The sequence below is a fragment of the Panicum hallii genome, chromosome 7, assembly GCF_002211085.1.
Source record: "Panicum hallii strain FIL2 chromosome 7, PHallii_v3.1, whole genome shotgun sequence".
Classification (NCBI taxonomy): Eukaryota; Viridiplantae; Streptophyta; class Magnoliopsida; order Poales; family Poaceae; genus Panicum; species Panicum hallii.
Window position 1 is genome coordinate 22,415,916 of NC_038048.1, and position 13,191 is coordinate 22,429,106.

Consider the following 13,191-nt stretch of genomic DNA (forward strand, 5'->3'; position numbering starts at 1 on the left):
AATTCATCTAGCAAGCATAAATCAAGATTTAATTTCTGCACATCATAAAGAACTCATGGGAGTTGGATTTGCAGAAAAATTATTTTTGTAGAAGTACTTATGCAATTCATAATTTTCAGCTAAAATCTTAAAAGACATGCAAAACATTTCCATAAATTCTCAGAAAATTACCAGGGAAAATAGACATAAAAACAAAGATAAAAAAAGTGGTTTTGACATTATAGCATCTTTCAAAGAAAAGTTATGAATTAAACAAGCTTGCAGGCAAAAAGCAAATAAACACACTAAAATCCTATCAAACAGCATAGATTCATTTGCACAAGTTGCACTATTAGATAGCACATTTCACAAGGATTCTAACAAGATTTAATTTGGCATTTTTAGAGCATCCTACCATTTATCAAGCAATTGACTCACTTTGGCAAAGATAAAACATAACTAAGTGTACAGGACCTTAACACGCACAACAACAATTTTGCCATGCATATCTATCGCATAGGAACCAAACAAATTTCATAATTTTTGGAGGCCTACACAAATTTTTATGGAATTTACAAGTTAACAACTCAAATGAAACAAGCCAAAACTTTGAAAAACACTACGGCCACCCAGATCCAGCACGCCCAAACACCGACAAGTGGGCCCAGGAGGCCAGGAAGGCCCGGGGCGAGTCAAGGCTGGCCGCTGGCCTTGACTCGCCGCGAGGGCGCGGCCAGAGCGCACCCCACAACACGGCCCGCGCGTGATGCAGCGTCGCGGTGGCCGGCGAGGGGAACGCGGCCAAGAGCACGAGCGGGGCGAGGGTGGTGTGCGCACGAGGGGCTTGGTGCAGTGGGGATGCTCACTCGCAGCACCAACGGGCGAAGCAGGGTGGCGAGCGGTAGCACGGCGAGGAGCGGCGGCGGCGGGCGGAGGCCGACGTTGAGGGGCTCTAGCGGGGAAGAAAGGAGGCTGGTGAGGGTTTGAATCGAGCAAGGGGGCTGAGGAGGTGCCGTGCATGCGAGGAATCGGGAGGGGGCTCACCGGCGGCGGTGAATTGCGGCGGCCGGCGGAGAGGAGGAAGGAGGAGGCAGTGGTTATGGGAGAGCTAGGGTTTTTGGGGGAAGGAGAGGGCTGCGTTTGAATGGAGTGAGGGAGGAAGGCGAGCGGCCGCGGGGTGGCTTCCCATCCGCGGCCACACTGGCCCAGCCAGTGGCTGACGGCGTGACATCGCCGCGCAGGCTGACCAATGGGCGAAGCCGGAGGCGCGGGGAAGGCGGGGGCGGAGGCTGATGGGTGGGCCCGGGGCGAGTGGAAAAAGGAAAAACGGTGATTCAATTTCCAAATTCAAAAACTTGTACTTTCCGGGCTTCAAAAATTGCCAAATATTTACTTGAGAAAGATCAAACTACCGAGAACATAGTGCAACAACAAACACTCAAAAAGCTATTAAGGATTGCTCACAGAAATTCAAACAAAACTGCAGTTTTCAAAGATTCCAAGAATTTTATGGTTCGGGATAAACATCACAAAATTGAGAAAAAAATATTTAAAATTCACAATTTGAAATCTAGTATTTGAATAAAAGTTTTGGGAGCATAGCTACTTAGCAAAATTTAAACTTACTTCACAACACTCACTTAAACAAGGCAAGAAAATTAATTAACTCAAGCCAATCACATGCACATGATGCTTGATTATGCTTGGATGATGCTCATGATGATGTTGTTTTAATTGTTAACCATGTTTATCAACTTTGGGTCATGATAGTAATCATGTCCATTCTTCTGGAAAGGCTGAAGCACAAGTGGAAGCGTCCAGGGGAGAGTAAAGAATTTGGGAACCGTATATGCATCCGTTCAGCGCACCTTGCTTCACGGCAACTGATGTCAATGCAACTACAGGAAAAAACTGCCTTCACTTCTGTAGAACTTGGAAGAATACGAAAAGTTCGCCTGTCCAGAAGAGGAGCCCCTTGGAAAACTTGCAAACTTCCATAACCAAGCCACAACAACCAATTATCTACGTCCAGCAAGGAGCTAGTAATCACACAGGCAAGGACCCATGCTCGTCCTGCAGCAAGCTGACATGATGGACCGGTTCAAAGCTGCTTACTGTTACAACACATGCACGTTGTGATGACCCATCGACTGTCAGGTCAAGTCAATAATGAAGACTCTTAAAACCAAGAGAGCATAATAAGTGTGCCATCAGATGTAGGAACTGAGCCAAACCAAAAGAGCCAATGGCACTTCTTCTCTTTCCCTTCCTTCTGCTACTGTCCTCACCATATGCGCAAGCTCAACAAAACATCACCTTAGGCTCCTCCTTGACACCCGAAGGGCCTAGCAGTTTTTGGCTCTCGCCGTCCGGTGATTTCGCGTTTGGCTTCCGGCCCACTGAGGGTAACACCTCCTCCTATTTGCTCGCTATTTGGTTCAACAAGATCAGCGACAAGACGGTGGCTTGGTATGCCAAGACCACTGATCAAGATCCATCGCGTGTGCAAGTTCCATCTGGTTCACGCCTCCAGCTCACTTCTGTTGGTGTGCTCTCGCTCCGGGACCCCACAGGCACAGAGGTATGGAATCCTCGAATTGTTGGTGCAGCCTACGCTGCCATGCTCAATTCGGGAAACTTTGTACTGGTTGCTCCACATGGCTCAACCCAGTGGGAGACTTTCAATAACCCAACAGATACCATCCTGCTCACTCAGGTGCTCACTGCCCCGAAGATGCTCCGAAGCCGGATCATGGCCACCGACTACTCCAATGGCCGCTTCCTCCTTAACCTGCAAATTGATGGCGTTTCCCTTCATTCTGTTGCTATGCCAACCAAAAACCTATATGACTCCTACTGGTCGACGGATGGGAACACCACAAACCTGGTGTTCGATGCCTCTGGGAGAATATACATCACCACGGATAACGGCACGCAAATCAATTTGACATCTCGGGGTATTGGCTCCATGGGGAACTACTACCATCGCGCCACACTTGACCCAGATGGTGCGCTCCGGCAATATGTGTACCCAAAGAAGGTCAGCAACCCACAAAGTCAGGCATGGTCAGTAGTGGGCATGGAACCTCAAAATATCTGTGAAGCAATGGCAGATAACGGCAGTGGTGCGTGTGGGTTTAACAGTTACTGCATGTTGAATGGCACAACTAATCAGAGTACCTGCATGTGCCCAGCACAGTATTCATTTATTGATGAGGAGAGGAAGTATAAAGGCTGCAAACCTGATTTCCAGTCACAAAGTTGTGGCTCAGATGAGGCAGCTGCCATAATGCAGTTTCAGATCATATCGATGGATAATGTGGATTGGCCTTTATCTGACTATGAGACGTACACCCCCATAACTATGGACCAGTGCAGGCAGCTCTGTCTGACAGATTGTTTCTGTGCCCTTGCTGTGTTCCATGACAATGACAGTACATGTTGGAAGAAGAAGATGCCTTTATCAAACGGCATGTTCGACAGTAGTGTGACAAGGACAGTTCTTATCAAGGTACCAACGAATAACAGTACACAGTCTGAGCACGTTGATTCCAGCAAATGGAAGAAAGATAGGAAGTACTGGATCATTGGAAGTGCATTGTTTCTGGGAGGCTCTGTCATGGTGATCATTCTCCTGATCTCAGTTATCATATTCGGTGCTTATTGTACTATTACCATAAATGAAGTCCCAAATCTGCAGTCACCAAACAATTTAGGATTGCCCCTGAAAGCCTTCACTTATGCTGAGCTTGAGAGGGCAACCAGCGGATTCCAGGAGGTACTTGGCACAGGTGCCTCTGGTGTTGTGTACAAGGGCCAGCTACAAGATGATCTCGGTACCTACATTGCTGTCAAGAAAACTGACAGGCTTGAGCACGAAACAGAGAAGGAGTTCACCGTTGAAGTCCAAACTATTGGTCAGACGCACCACAGGAACTTGGTCAGATTGCTTGGCTTCTGTAATGAAGGAAAAGAAAGGCTATTGGTATACGAATTCATGGTCAACGGCTCACTCAACAGATTCCTATTTGGTGATGTCAGGCTTCAGTGGAACCTTCGAGCTCAGCTTGCTCTCGAGGTGGCAAGAGGGCTGCTTTACTTACATGAGGAATGCAGCACACAGATTATCCATTGTGACATAAAGCCCCAGAACATCCTTCTCGATGGCAACTTCACCGCAAAGATCTCAGACTTTGGCTTAGCCAAACTGCTCCGTACTAATCAGACACAAACAAACACAGGGATCCGTGGTACCCGAGGATATGTTGCCCCTGAGTGGTTCAAGAGCATTGGTATCACTGCCAAGGTGGATGTTTACAGCTATGGGGTCATTCTTTTGGAGCTCATCTGTTGCCGGCGAAATGTTGAGTCCGTGGTGGCAGAAGAGGATCAAAAAATCCTGACTTACTGGGCAAATGACTGTTACAGGTGCGGAAGAGTTGATCTTCTGGTGGAGGGTGATGATGAAGCAATTTTCGATTTGAAGAAGGTAGAAAGGTATGTGGTCGTGGCATTGTGGTGTCTCCAGGAGGACCCAACTATGAGACCAACAATGCTGAAGGTGACACAAATGCTTGATGGAGCCGTTGCTATCCCCACTCCTCCTGATTCTTCTTCATTTGTCCAATAGCTTCCATAGGGTCGCTCCTGCACATTGTAACATTAATATATGTATGAACCAACATAGAGGTGTAAGAAATATGATATAGCTATATACTGAATGCTGTTCTTGTTAGGGGAATATATAGTGAATGTTTCTGTTGCTGGTACGCTATGTGGCTACTGATACAGCGGTACTGTTTAAGCTGCTTATTATTGTATCAATGGTACCTGGGTTCTGCAGCAATGGTTCACAGCTAATGTTAGGAAGGTTTTGGCATTGCCATGAAGAATATGTTTTCCCATAAGATTAGTTTTGCAGGACTAGGATTCATTATTTCTTATCTGATACCCTCAAACCTTCTCATTGTGTCTACGACGAGGACGGGCAGAATGCCTTACCCTTGGTCCTCGGACCCGCACAAAGCCAAGAACATAATATTTCTGCTCAAGTGCATAGTTAGCCTTGAAACACTCAATGGAAATTTAATTCTGACAGAATTTGTATCTTAATATAAATAAGTTTTGTTTTCTAAGAAAGGAATTTGGGTTGGAAACTGCAGCATGTAATTTCATCATATTCATTTTGCACATAACACTTACATGTTTGTAACGCTGGCTGTAATCTCTTAACTCTATATCCTCAATTTTCAGGAGGTAAGCTTTCACCACTGCTATTCTTAAGAAATTAAAACGCCAAAGTCCACTAGTTTCTCCCAAAAATATAAAGCAAATTTCCAGAAGCCACAATATATAGCATTTTACATTTTCAAATTATGCCAAAAGTAAAAAACAAAAGACTCACTTTAGCAAGCATGCAAATTAAGACGCTATCAGCAATTTTGCCCTGAAATTTATGAAATAACTTATGCAGTTTAATACAGCTTCAAATGTTGAAGGATTAATCTTATGGATAACTTTTTAATCGCAGCGACACAATGTTGATCAAGTGCATTAGGATGCTAGTACGCTGATCAATATCAGACCTCCCATTCGCATGGTGCCTGTAGAACAAAATTCTCCAATTGCTTCTAGCTGCAAACATGCTATTTTGTTGTATTAGTAGTATAAGATTGAAGAGAAAGAAATGAGACTCAGAACAGCTGAAGCGCGCAACTCCGTGTTGTAGCCTCGGAGGAAACGATTGTGGCTCCATGGAAACGAACAGGAAGAATCCAGGTAAGATGTGCTCAAGGGTAGTTTGGTCCTTTCAGGTGCCAGTAAATGAAAAAAGAAATTATAAATCAATAGAAGGAGAAAATGGCAAAGAAATCAAGGTGCTAATGTTGTAGGTGGAAATTTTACGAATCCCATGTTTCTAGTGGCAATTTTGTGAAGGCCGTGGCAAAAATCCAAATCTCTCGCTTCCAGCCGCTGGTGGCGGAAGCAGAACCACCGACACCGAATATGCAGTACCAGAACCAGTGTCGCTAATCACCACTCGTCTGATGGTACGTCGTGTTGACTGTTCAACACGGGGTGCCGGAACACGTTCCTTTCAGCTGCCAGCGGGGTAACCCAGTAATCCTGCCAGGCCGGCTGGCTAGCTGGATCACAAGGAACCATGAAAATGGAACGTGTCCTAGTCAATGTATGACAAGTAATTGTGGACTCCATTTGCTCTGCTCATAGAATCAACAATGAAAAATCATCAAAAACGTATGCCTTGTTATTAGATTATATGTTCTAGTTCTACCAAAAAATTCAGAAAACAACGCATTAACTGAACCATAAGGTAAACTTTTCTTTGCATGCAAGAAAAACATACAGGAAATTGGCCAAAACGAACCAAACTTTTCTCATATAATTTCAACTCCTTGTTCCAATCTGATCGCTAGTACAAGTCTCATAATTTCAACCTCCTTCCAATCTGATCGCTAGCATAAGTCTCGTAAAATTGCAAACTTGTTCCAATCTGATCGCTAGTATAAGTAAAATAAGGTACTTAGCTTGGCCCTCACGTCTACAATCTCAAACTAATCAGCTGGCTTGACTAAGTACTCCCTCCGTCCCAAATTGCAATTTGTTTTAGCTTTTTTAATACATATATTTTACTATGCATCTAGATATACCCTATATCTATCTGCCCTATATCTATCTAGATAGATACCAAAAACTATATATTAAAAAATTCTAAACGAATCGTAATTTGGGATGTAATTTGGGATGGAGGGAGCAGTAAGTAACAATTATGACTGTTCTTCTGGAGAACTGAAGAACAACTGGAAGCATCTCGGGTACAGTGAATAATTTGGGACCAGAAATAGTAGTAGTTGTGCACCTGCCTTCACGCAACCGTCAATATGCAACCTAGAAAATATCTGTCTTCTCTTCTGTAGAACTTGTAAGCATTTGAAAAGTTCGGCCTGACCAGAAGAAGAGCACCTTGGAACACTTTCAAACATCCATAATCAAATCACTATGCGTCCAGCCAGTGGCGGAGGGCCCAGTGTGGCGAGGTGTGGCGAGGTGTCCCGCACTCCCGGCTCCAGCGCCCGCCGCCCCGCAGCCGCAGGCCCCGCGCGCCGCCGCCGCAGGCCCCGCGCCCGCTGCCCCGCAGCCGCAGGCTCCCGCCCCGCAGGCCCCGTGCCCGCCGCCCCGCAGCCGCAGGCTCCCGCGCCCGCCGCCCAGCCGCCGCAGGCCCCGCGCCCGCCGCCCCGCAGCCGCAGGCTCCCGCCCCACAGGCCCCGCGTGCTGCCGGCCCCGCGCGCCACCGCACGCAGCCCTGTCCGCCACACCTAAAATTTTCGGCATCCTCCGCCACTGCGTGCAGCAAGGAGTAAGACAAGGGCACAGACAAGGACCAATGCTCGTGGAGCAGCCAACTGCCATGATTGACCAGTTCAAAGCTGCCTACTGTTACCACATGATGGTTATGATGACCCAGGTACTGTCAAGTCAAGTCAACGAAGACTCTAAAACAATGAGGCCCATAAGTTTGCCATCATATGTAAGAACTGGGAGCCACAAATCAAATGAACCATGGCACCTCTCCTCCTCTTGTCCTTGCTCCTGCTGCTGTCCTCTACTTCTCTTCAAGCTCAACAGAACATAACCTTAGGCTCCTCCTTGGTACCCGAAGGGCCTAGCAGCTTTTGGCTCTCGCCGTCCGGCAACTTCGCGTTCGGCTTCCGGGCCATTGAGGGTAACGCCTCCTTCTATCTGCTCGCTATCTGGTTCGACAAGACCAGTGATAAGACGGTGGCTTGGTATGCCAAGACCACTGATCCAGATCCAGCGCTGGTACAAGTTTCATCCGGTTCACGCCTCCAGCTCAACTCCAATGGGGTGCTCTCACTCCAGGATCCCACGGGAACAGAGGTATGGAATCCTCAAGTTGTGGGTGCAGCCTATGCTGCCATGCTTGATGCTGGAAATTTTGTACTGGTTGCTGCAGATGGATCTACCAAATGGGAGAGCTTCAAAAACCCTACAGATACCATCCTGCTTTCTCAGGTGCTCACCCCAGGAATGAATCTCCGCAGCCGAATCATCCCCACAGACTACTCCAATGGCCGGTTCCTCCTTAACCTGCAAAGTATTGGTGTTTTTCTTTATACGGTTGCTGTACCCTCCGGTAACCAATATGACCCCTATTGGTCAATGGCTGGGAACATTACCAATGTGGTGTTCAAAGCGACTGGCGTGGTATACATCACCTTGGAGGACAGGACACAAATCAGTATGACATCTGGGGCCACCGGCTCCATGGCAGACTACTACCATCGTGCTACACTTGACCCAGATGGTGTGTTCAGGCAATATCGGTACCCAAAGAAGGTCAGCAACCTGAGTAGTCAGGCATGGGCAGTAGTGGACTTCAAGCCCCCAAATATCTGTGAAGCACAACTGACAAACGATGGAAGCGGTATTTGCGGGTTTAATAGTTACTGCATGTTCAATGGCACAAACAACCAGAGTATTTGCAAGTGCCCAGAGCAGTACTCATTTATTGATGAGGAGAGGCAGGATAAAGGCTGCAAACCCGATTTCGAACCACAAAGTTGTGACTTGGATGAAGCAGCTGCCAAGATGCAGTTTAAGTTGATAGCGATGAGCCATGTGGATTGGCCTCTAGCTGACTATGAGCAGTATGCCCCCATAACTAAGGATCAGTGCCAGCAACTCTGCCTGACAGATTGTTTCTGTGCCGTCGCCGTCTTCCATGATCAAAGTAATACATGTTGGAAGAAGAAGATGCCTCTGTCAAATGGCAAAATGGGGGATAATGTGGAGAGGACACTTTTTGTCAAGGTACGGAAGAACAACAGTACACAATCTGAGCTTGTTGGTTCCAACAAATGGAAGAAAGACAAGAATAAATGGATCCTTGGAAGTTCATTGTTTTTGGGAAGCTCTGTACTGGTTAACGTTCTGCTCATGTCAGTTATACTTTTTGGTGCTTACTGTACTATCACCATAAAGGAAGCCCCATCTCTGCAGTCATCAAACAATATAGGATTGCCCTTGAAAGCCTTCACTTATATTGAGCTTGAGAAGGCAACCAGTGGATTCCGGGAGGTGCTTGGCACTGGTGCCTCGGGGATTGTGTACAAGGGCCAGCTACAAGATGATCTCGGTACTGAGATTGCTGTTAAGAAAATTGACAAGCTTGAGCACGAAATGGAGAAGGAGTTCAGTGTTGAAGTCCAAACTATTGGACAGACGCACCACAAGAACTTGGTTAGGTTGCTAGGATTCTGCAATGAAGGAAAAGAAAGACTATTGGTGTATGAATTCATGACTAATGGATCACTCAATCAATTTCTATTTGGTGATGCCAGGCTTCAGTGGAACCTTCGAGCTCAGATTGCTCTTGGAGTGGCAAGGGGGCTGCTATACTTACATGAGGAATGCAACACACAGATTATCCATTGTGACATAAAGCCCCAGAACATCCTTCTCGATGGCAACTTCACAGCAAAGATCTCGGACTTTGGCTTAGCTAAACTTCTCCGAACAAACCAGACACAAACAAATACAGGTATCCGGGGTACCCGAGGATATGTAGCTCCTGAGTGGTTCAAGAGCATCGGTATCACGGCCAAGGTGGATGTGTACAGCTTTGGGGTCATCCTGTTGGAGCTCATCTGTTGTCGGCGGAATGTTGAGTTGGATGCTGCAGAAGATCAAAAAATACTGACTGACTGGGCAAATGATTGTTATAGGTGTGGCAGGGTTGATTTTCTGGTGAAGGGTGATGATGAAGCAACTCTCAATTTGACGAAGGTGGAAAGGTTTGTGGCAGTGGCATTGTGGTGCCTTCAGGAGGACCCAACTATCAGACCTACAATGCTCAAAGTGACACAAATGCTTGACGAAGCAGCTGCAGTCCCCACTCCTCCTGATCCTTCTTCCTTCATCAGTTCACTTCCATAGTATTGCTCCTGCATATTTTAAGATTATTATATGTGTCAACCAACACAATGGTGTCAGAAATTAGATATAGTTACCTACTGAAAGAAAAAGCTACATACTGAAAGTTATTGCCTCTGATACTGCTGCAATGATGCTCACATGTACTGTAAAGAGCACTTGTTGTACTGTGTGTAGCAATGGGCCGCAGTGGCTGTTAGGAAGGCATCGTCTTCCCAACAATAATATCAGTTCCCTAACATCAATTATTTTCCTTGAATAAAAATTAGTTACTTGTGTGTGGTATCTCATCTATTAGTTAGTTAGGTTATTACTATATGATTCTATCCATAATTGTAAGGGCAGCTCCAGTGTCTGATAAAATCGAATCGTGGCCTACCCAAACCGAAAAAAGCACATAGTGACGGTCGATGTTTAGTTGTCACAGCGAAAATCGACCATAGAACTCAGTTCGACGCGAGGACAATAAAATAATCGTCAACGATGCAGATGTGGCGGGATCCGCGATTAGCACAACTGCGATCCTGTTCTTTCACACAACCCCATGAACAAACAAGATCGAAACGAAGAGAAAAATTGATCCGAATGCTTTAAAGAAACAGGCTAACAAATAGAAAAGGAAATTGATCTGAAATGTTTCTTGGACTTGGAAAAAAACAAAGAAATCGATCCAGGTTTGCATGTATCTGGACCAAGAACCTCCTTGATGTACAGGTCATGGCAGATGCCTAGGAGCATATCCTCCTCGGCGCCGGTGACGTCGTCAACCAGACGGGAGCCACGTGCTTGAGCGGGTTGAGCCTGACGAGCATCGCCTCCACAAGGAGGCCCTCGAAGCACTCATCTCCTCGGCTGGCCCTAGTAGCCAGCCGCATGAGCACTGCGAAGGACCTGATCTTCTTGGATCTGCAGCTGGTTGGCTCGATCTGCTCTTGACCATGGCTAAATTTCAAGATGCATTACCGGATTGGAAGGTGGGGAAGAGAGAGGAGAAAGAAAGGGGACCGAGACACGGACAAGAGCGCTGGCCGATTTTTGCATCAGTTTGAGCGAAGAAGGATGGGCGCAGGTGTTGAGAGTTTTTTTATGCGGGTCCCACGAACCGATGTTAGCACTGCAGCTATCGAACTGAAGCATTGCTCGATTTACGTGGCCTGCACAAGTCGAACCAGCACTGGAGGTGCCCTAAGAGTCCACTTGAGGCGGTGAGGCCTATTGCAACAGTTCATCAACTGGCCTCACAACTTTAACATGGCTACGCGGCAGCCCAAATAACAGTAAGATGAGGGTAACGGTCTTATTCTCAATCATCGGATCCGAACCAGCCATGCACAAGACACTGCAATATAATGAAATTTTGAGCTTAAGTGTAGAAGTTTGACATGGGAAATGAAACACCAACGGCTTAAGTTTAGAAGTTTGACTTTGTTTTTTTTCATGAAGTAGGATTGCAGCATGATGTGTTTATTTACAGAAATAAACGTGATACAGTTGAATATTTCGCCCAGTATGAGAGAAAATCTTAGGAACCAGAAATATACTTTCGACTTTCCAGAATGACAGTAAAAACAAAAGACACGTTCTCACAAAGTTGAGAAGTTTGAACACTAGTATCCTAAGAAGTTTTCTTTTTTTGACAAATTCAGTCCATAGGAAGTCAACTTGGCCGTTCAATATGTCAAGATTCAATGGAGAATAATTGATCTTATAACACGGACCAAACCTTTTCAGTACCAGCTATATGATGGTTGAGGAAGTGTCAATCAAGTAGTATAGGGAATCTAGTCACTACTAGGACAATCTCATGGCTTATTCCAAATGATGATCCTAGCACTGTAGCGCATGTTCCTCCCATTGCTTCTGCCAGAGATTCATATTGAGACCATACTAGTTTTACATTGAAGAAATGAAAACAAGGTTGTGAAGCAGCTCCATTCAACCACATTTCATTCTCAAGCCTCGATTACAATGAATTTTCTCCATGCATAGTATACTCTTTTTCACTATAACAAACAGTCTTAATAACAGTTCCGCAAAGGGGAAAAAACACTACTAATAATAGTTGCAGGAAGGCACCTAAACACACCCATAAACATTAAATACCAACATCACATTAAAAGTATATTTGCAGCGAGGTCTCAGAGTGACTACATAATTTGTTTGTTACCTGCTAAGAAAATTATTAAAACGAAATGTCAATGTCAAGAAAAATAACAGTTCCTTCAAGTTTTTTTTATAGTTCCCCATAATGTTTCATTTCATGGGAACATGAAAAAAGAAACAATCCAAAATGCCACTACGACTCCAATACACGGCTTACAGCGAGCAATCAAAAAATTTCACCAGCGGCATTCAGTTCAGTGGTCAATGTCTGGCGTCTAGTCAGATTGTGTTCCTGTTCCACAATTCGATTGATCCTAACAATTGCTGCGTTTCACTGCCAATCATAACAAAGGGGCGAGAAAACAATGAAATCGAGAGCTTAAGCAGGCACGGAGAACCCTAACGGCACGGTGGGAGCGGGATAGACTTGACCTCCGAGGGCGCAAGGGAGGCGGAGAAAGTTGACTGGGAGCGTACCGATGTAGGGAACGCCGACGACACCTGCGCGCTGCTGGTTGCGGCACATCCCTAGGCGGCGGGCGGAGGTTGCTCGTCTGGGCACCGTCCGGGCCGCGGCGAGCGGCGGGGGTGGACCGGTGTCTGGTGGAGACGTGGAGCTGGGAAAGGACGTACGGTGGCCATTGGGGAACGAGGATGACGCAGGCCTGTGAAGCTGATTGATGATGGGCCAGCAAGTCTGCCATCTCGCCCCCAGTAAGTTTATACAGGCCGTGTGGTTGGGAGTTAGAGACCCGAGGCCGACAAAGCTTTCGGCCCATGGAATTTTTGAAAAGAAAACTTTATTTATTCAAGAATAATGATAAAATCCTAGAAAAATAAGTTGGTACTTGTAGATTGCGACAGACATGTGAGCTAGCCAGTCTATATATCTAAGATTCCATTCAGATCAATGGACTAAAGTTAAGTCCCTTGTGTGAGCAAAATAGGTGGATTAAAAGAAAGATTAAAAATAAGTTCCACCCGGCTAAATTTTAAGTCCATAGTCTTCAAAATCCATATAATTTGGACTAAAGGTAGCCAACCATCTACAAAATTTACCAAAGTATCTCTCTACCTTATCTCTTCACTCATATGCAAAAAGGATGGATAAAATGGACTTTTTGTGTCTCACAT

At 45.8% G+C, this 13,191-nt stretch overlaps 2 protein-coding genes and 1 long non-coding RNA gene across 4 annotated transcripts; 2 read left to right on the plus strand and 1 right to left on the minus strand.

Annotated features, from left to right (window-relative positions):
- The first annotated feature begins 1,762 nt into the window (after nt 1-1,762).
- LOC112899082 (G-type lectin S-receptor-like serine/threonine-protein kinase LECRK4) lies at nt 1,763-4,748 on the plus strand. Of its 2 annotated transcripts, XM_025967417.1 has the most exons (2): nt 1,767-2,560; nt 2,696-4,748. In XM_025967417.1, exons 1-2 carry the CDS (start codon nt 2,225-2,227, stop codon nt 4,607-4,609), a joined length of 2,250 nt encoding a protein of 749 aa, XP_025823202.1. In that variant the 5' UTR covers nt 1,767-2,224; the 3' UTR covers nt 4,610-4,748. The 2 variants fall into 2 exon arrangements, with proteins under 2 accessions (XP_025823201.1, XP_025823202.1); XM_025967416.1 differs by having other exon boundaries at nt 1,763-4,748.
- Nucleotides 4,749-7,560: 2,812 nt separating this feature from the next.
- Nucleotides 7,561-10,244, plus strand: LOC112899339 (G-type lectin S-receptor-like serine/threonine-protein kinase LECRK4). The gene has a single exon (XM_025967771.1). The coding sequence runs from the start codon at nt 7,561-7,563 to the stop codon at nt 9,955-9,957; it is 2,397 nt and encodes a 798-aa protein (XP_025823556.1). The 3' UTR covers nt 9,958-10,244.
- Nucleotides 10,245-10,425: 181 nt separating this feature from the next.
- Nucleotides 10,426-12,712, minus strand: LOC112899340. The gene is made up of 2 exons (XR_003230030.1): nt 12,490-12,712; nt 10,426-12,391 (listed from the first exon to the last, which is right to left on the minus strand). It is a non-coding gene; the product is annotated as an uncharacterized LOC112899340 (long non-coding RNA).
- Nucleotides 12,713-13,191: the final 479 nt, after the last annotated feature.

What these genes read in the sequence shown, in the direction of transcription:
- LOC112899339 (XM_025967771.1), top strand. Translation starts at nt 7,561, where the DNA reads ATGGCACCTCTCCTCCTCTTGTCCTTGCTCCTGCTGCTGTCCTCTACT.
- LOC112899082 (XM_025967416.1), top strand. Translation starts at nt 2,225, where the DNA reads ATGGCACTTCTTCTCTTTCCCTTCCTTCTGCTACTGTCCTCACCATAT.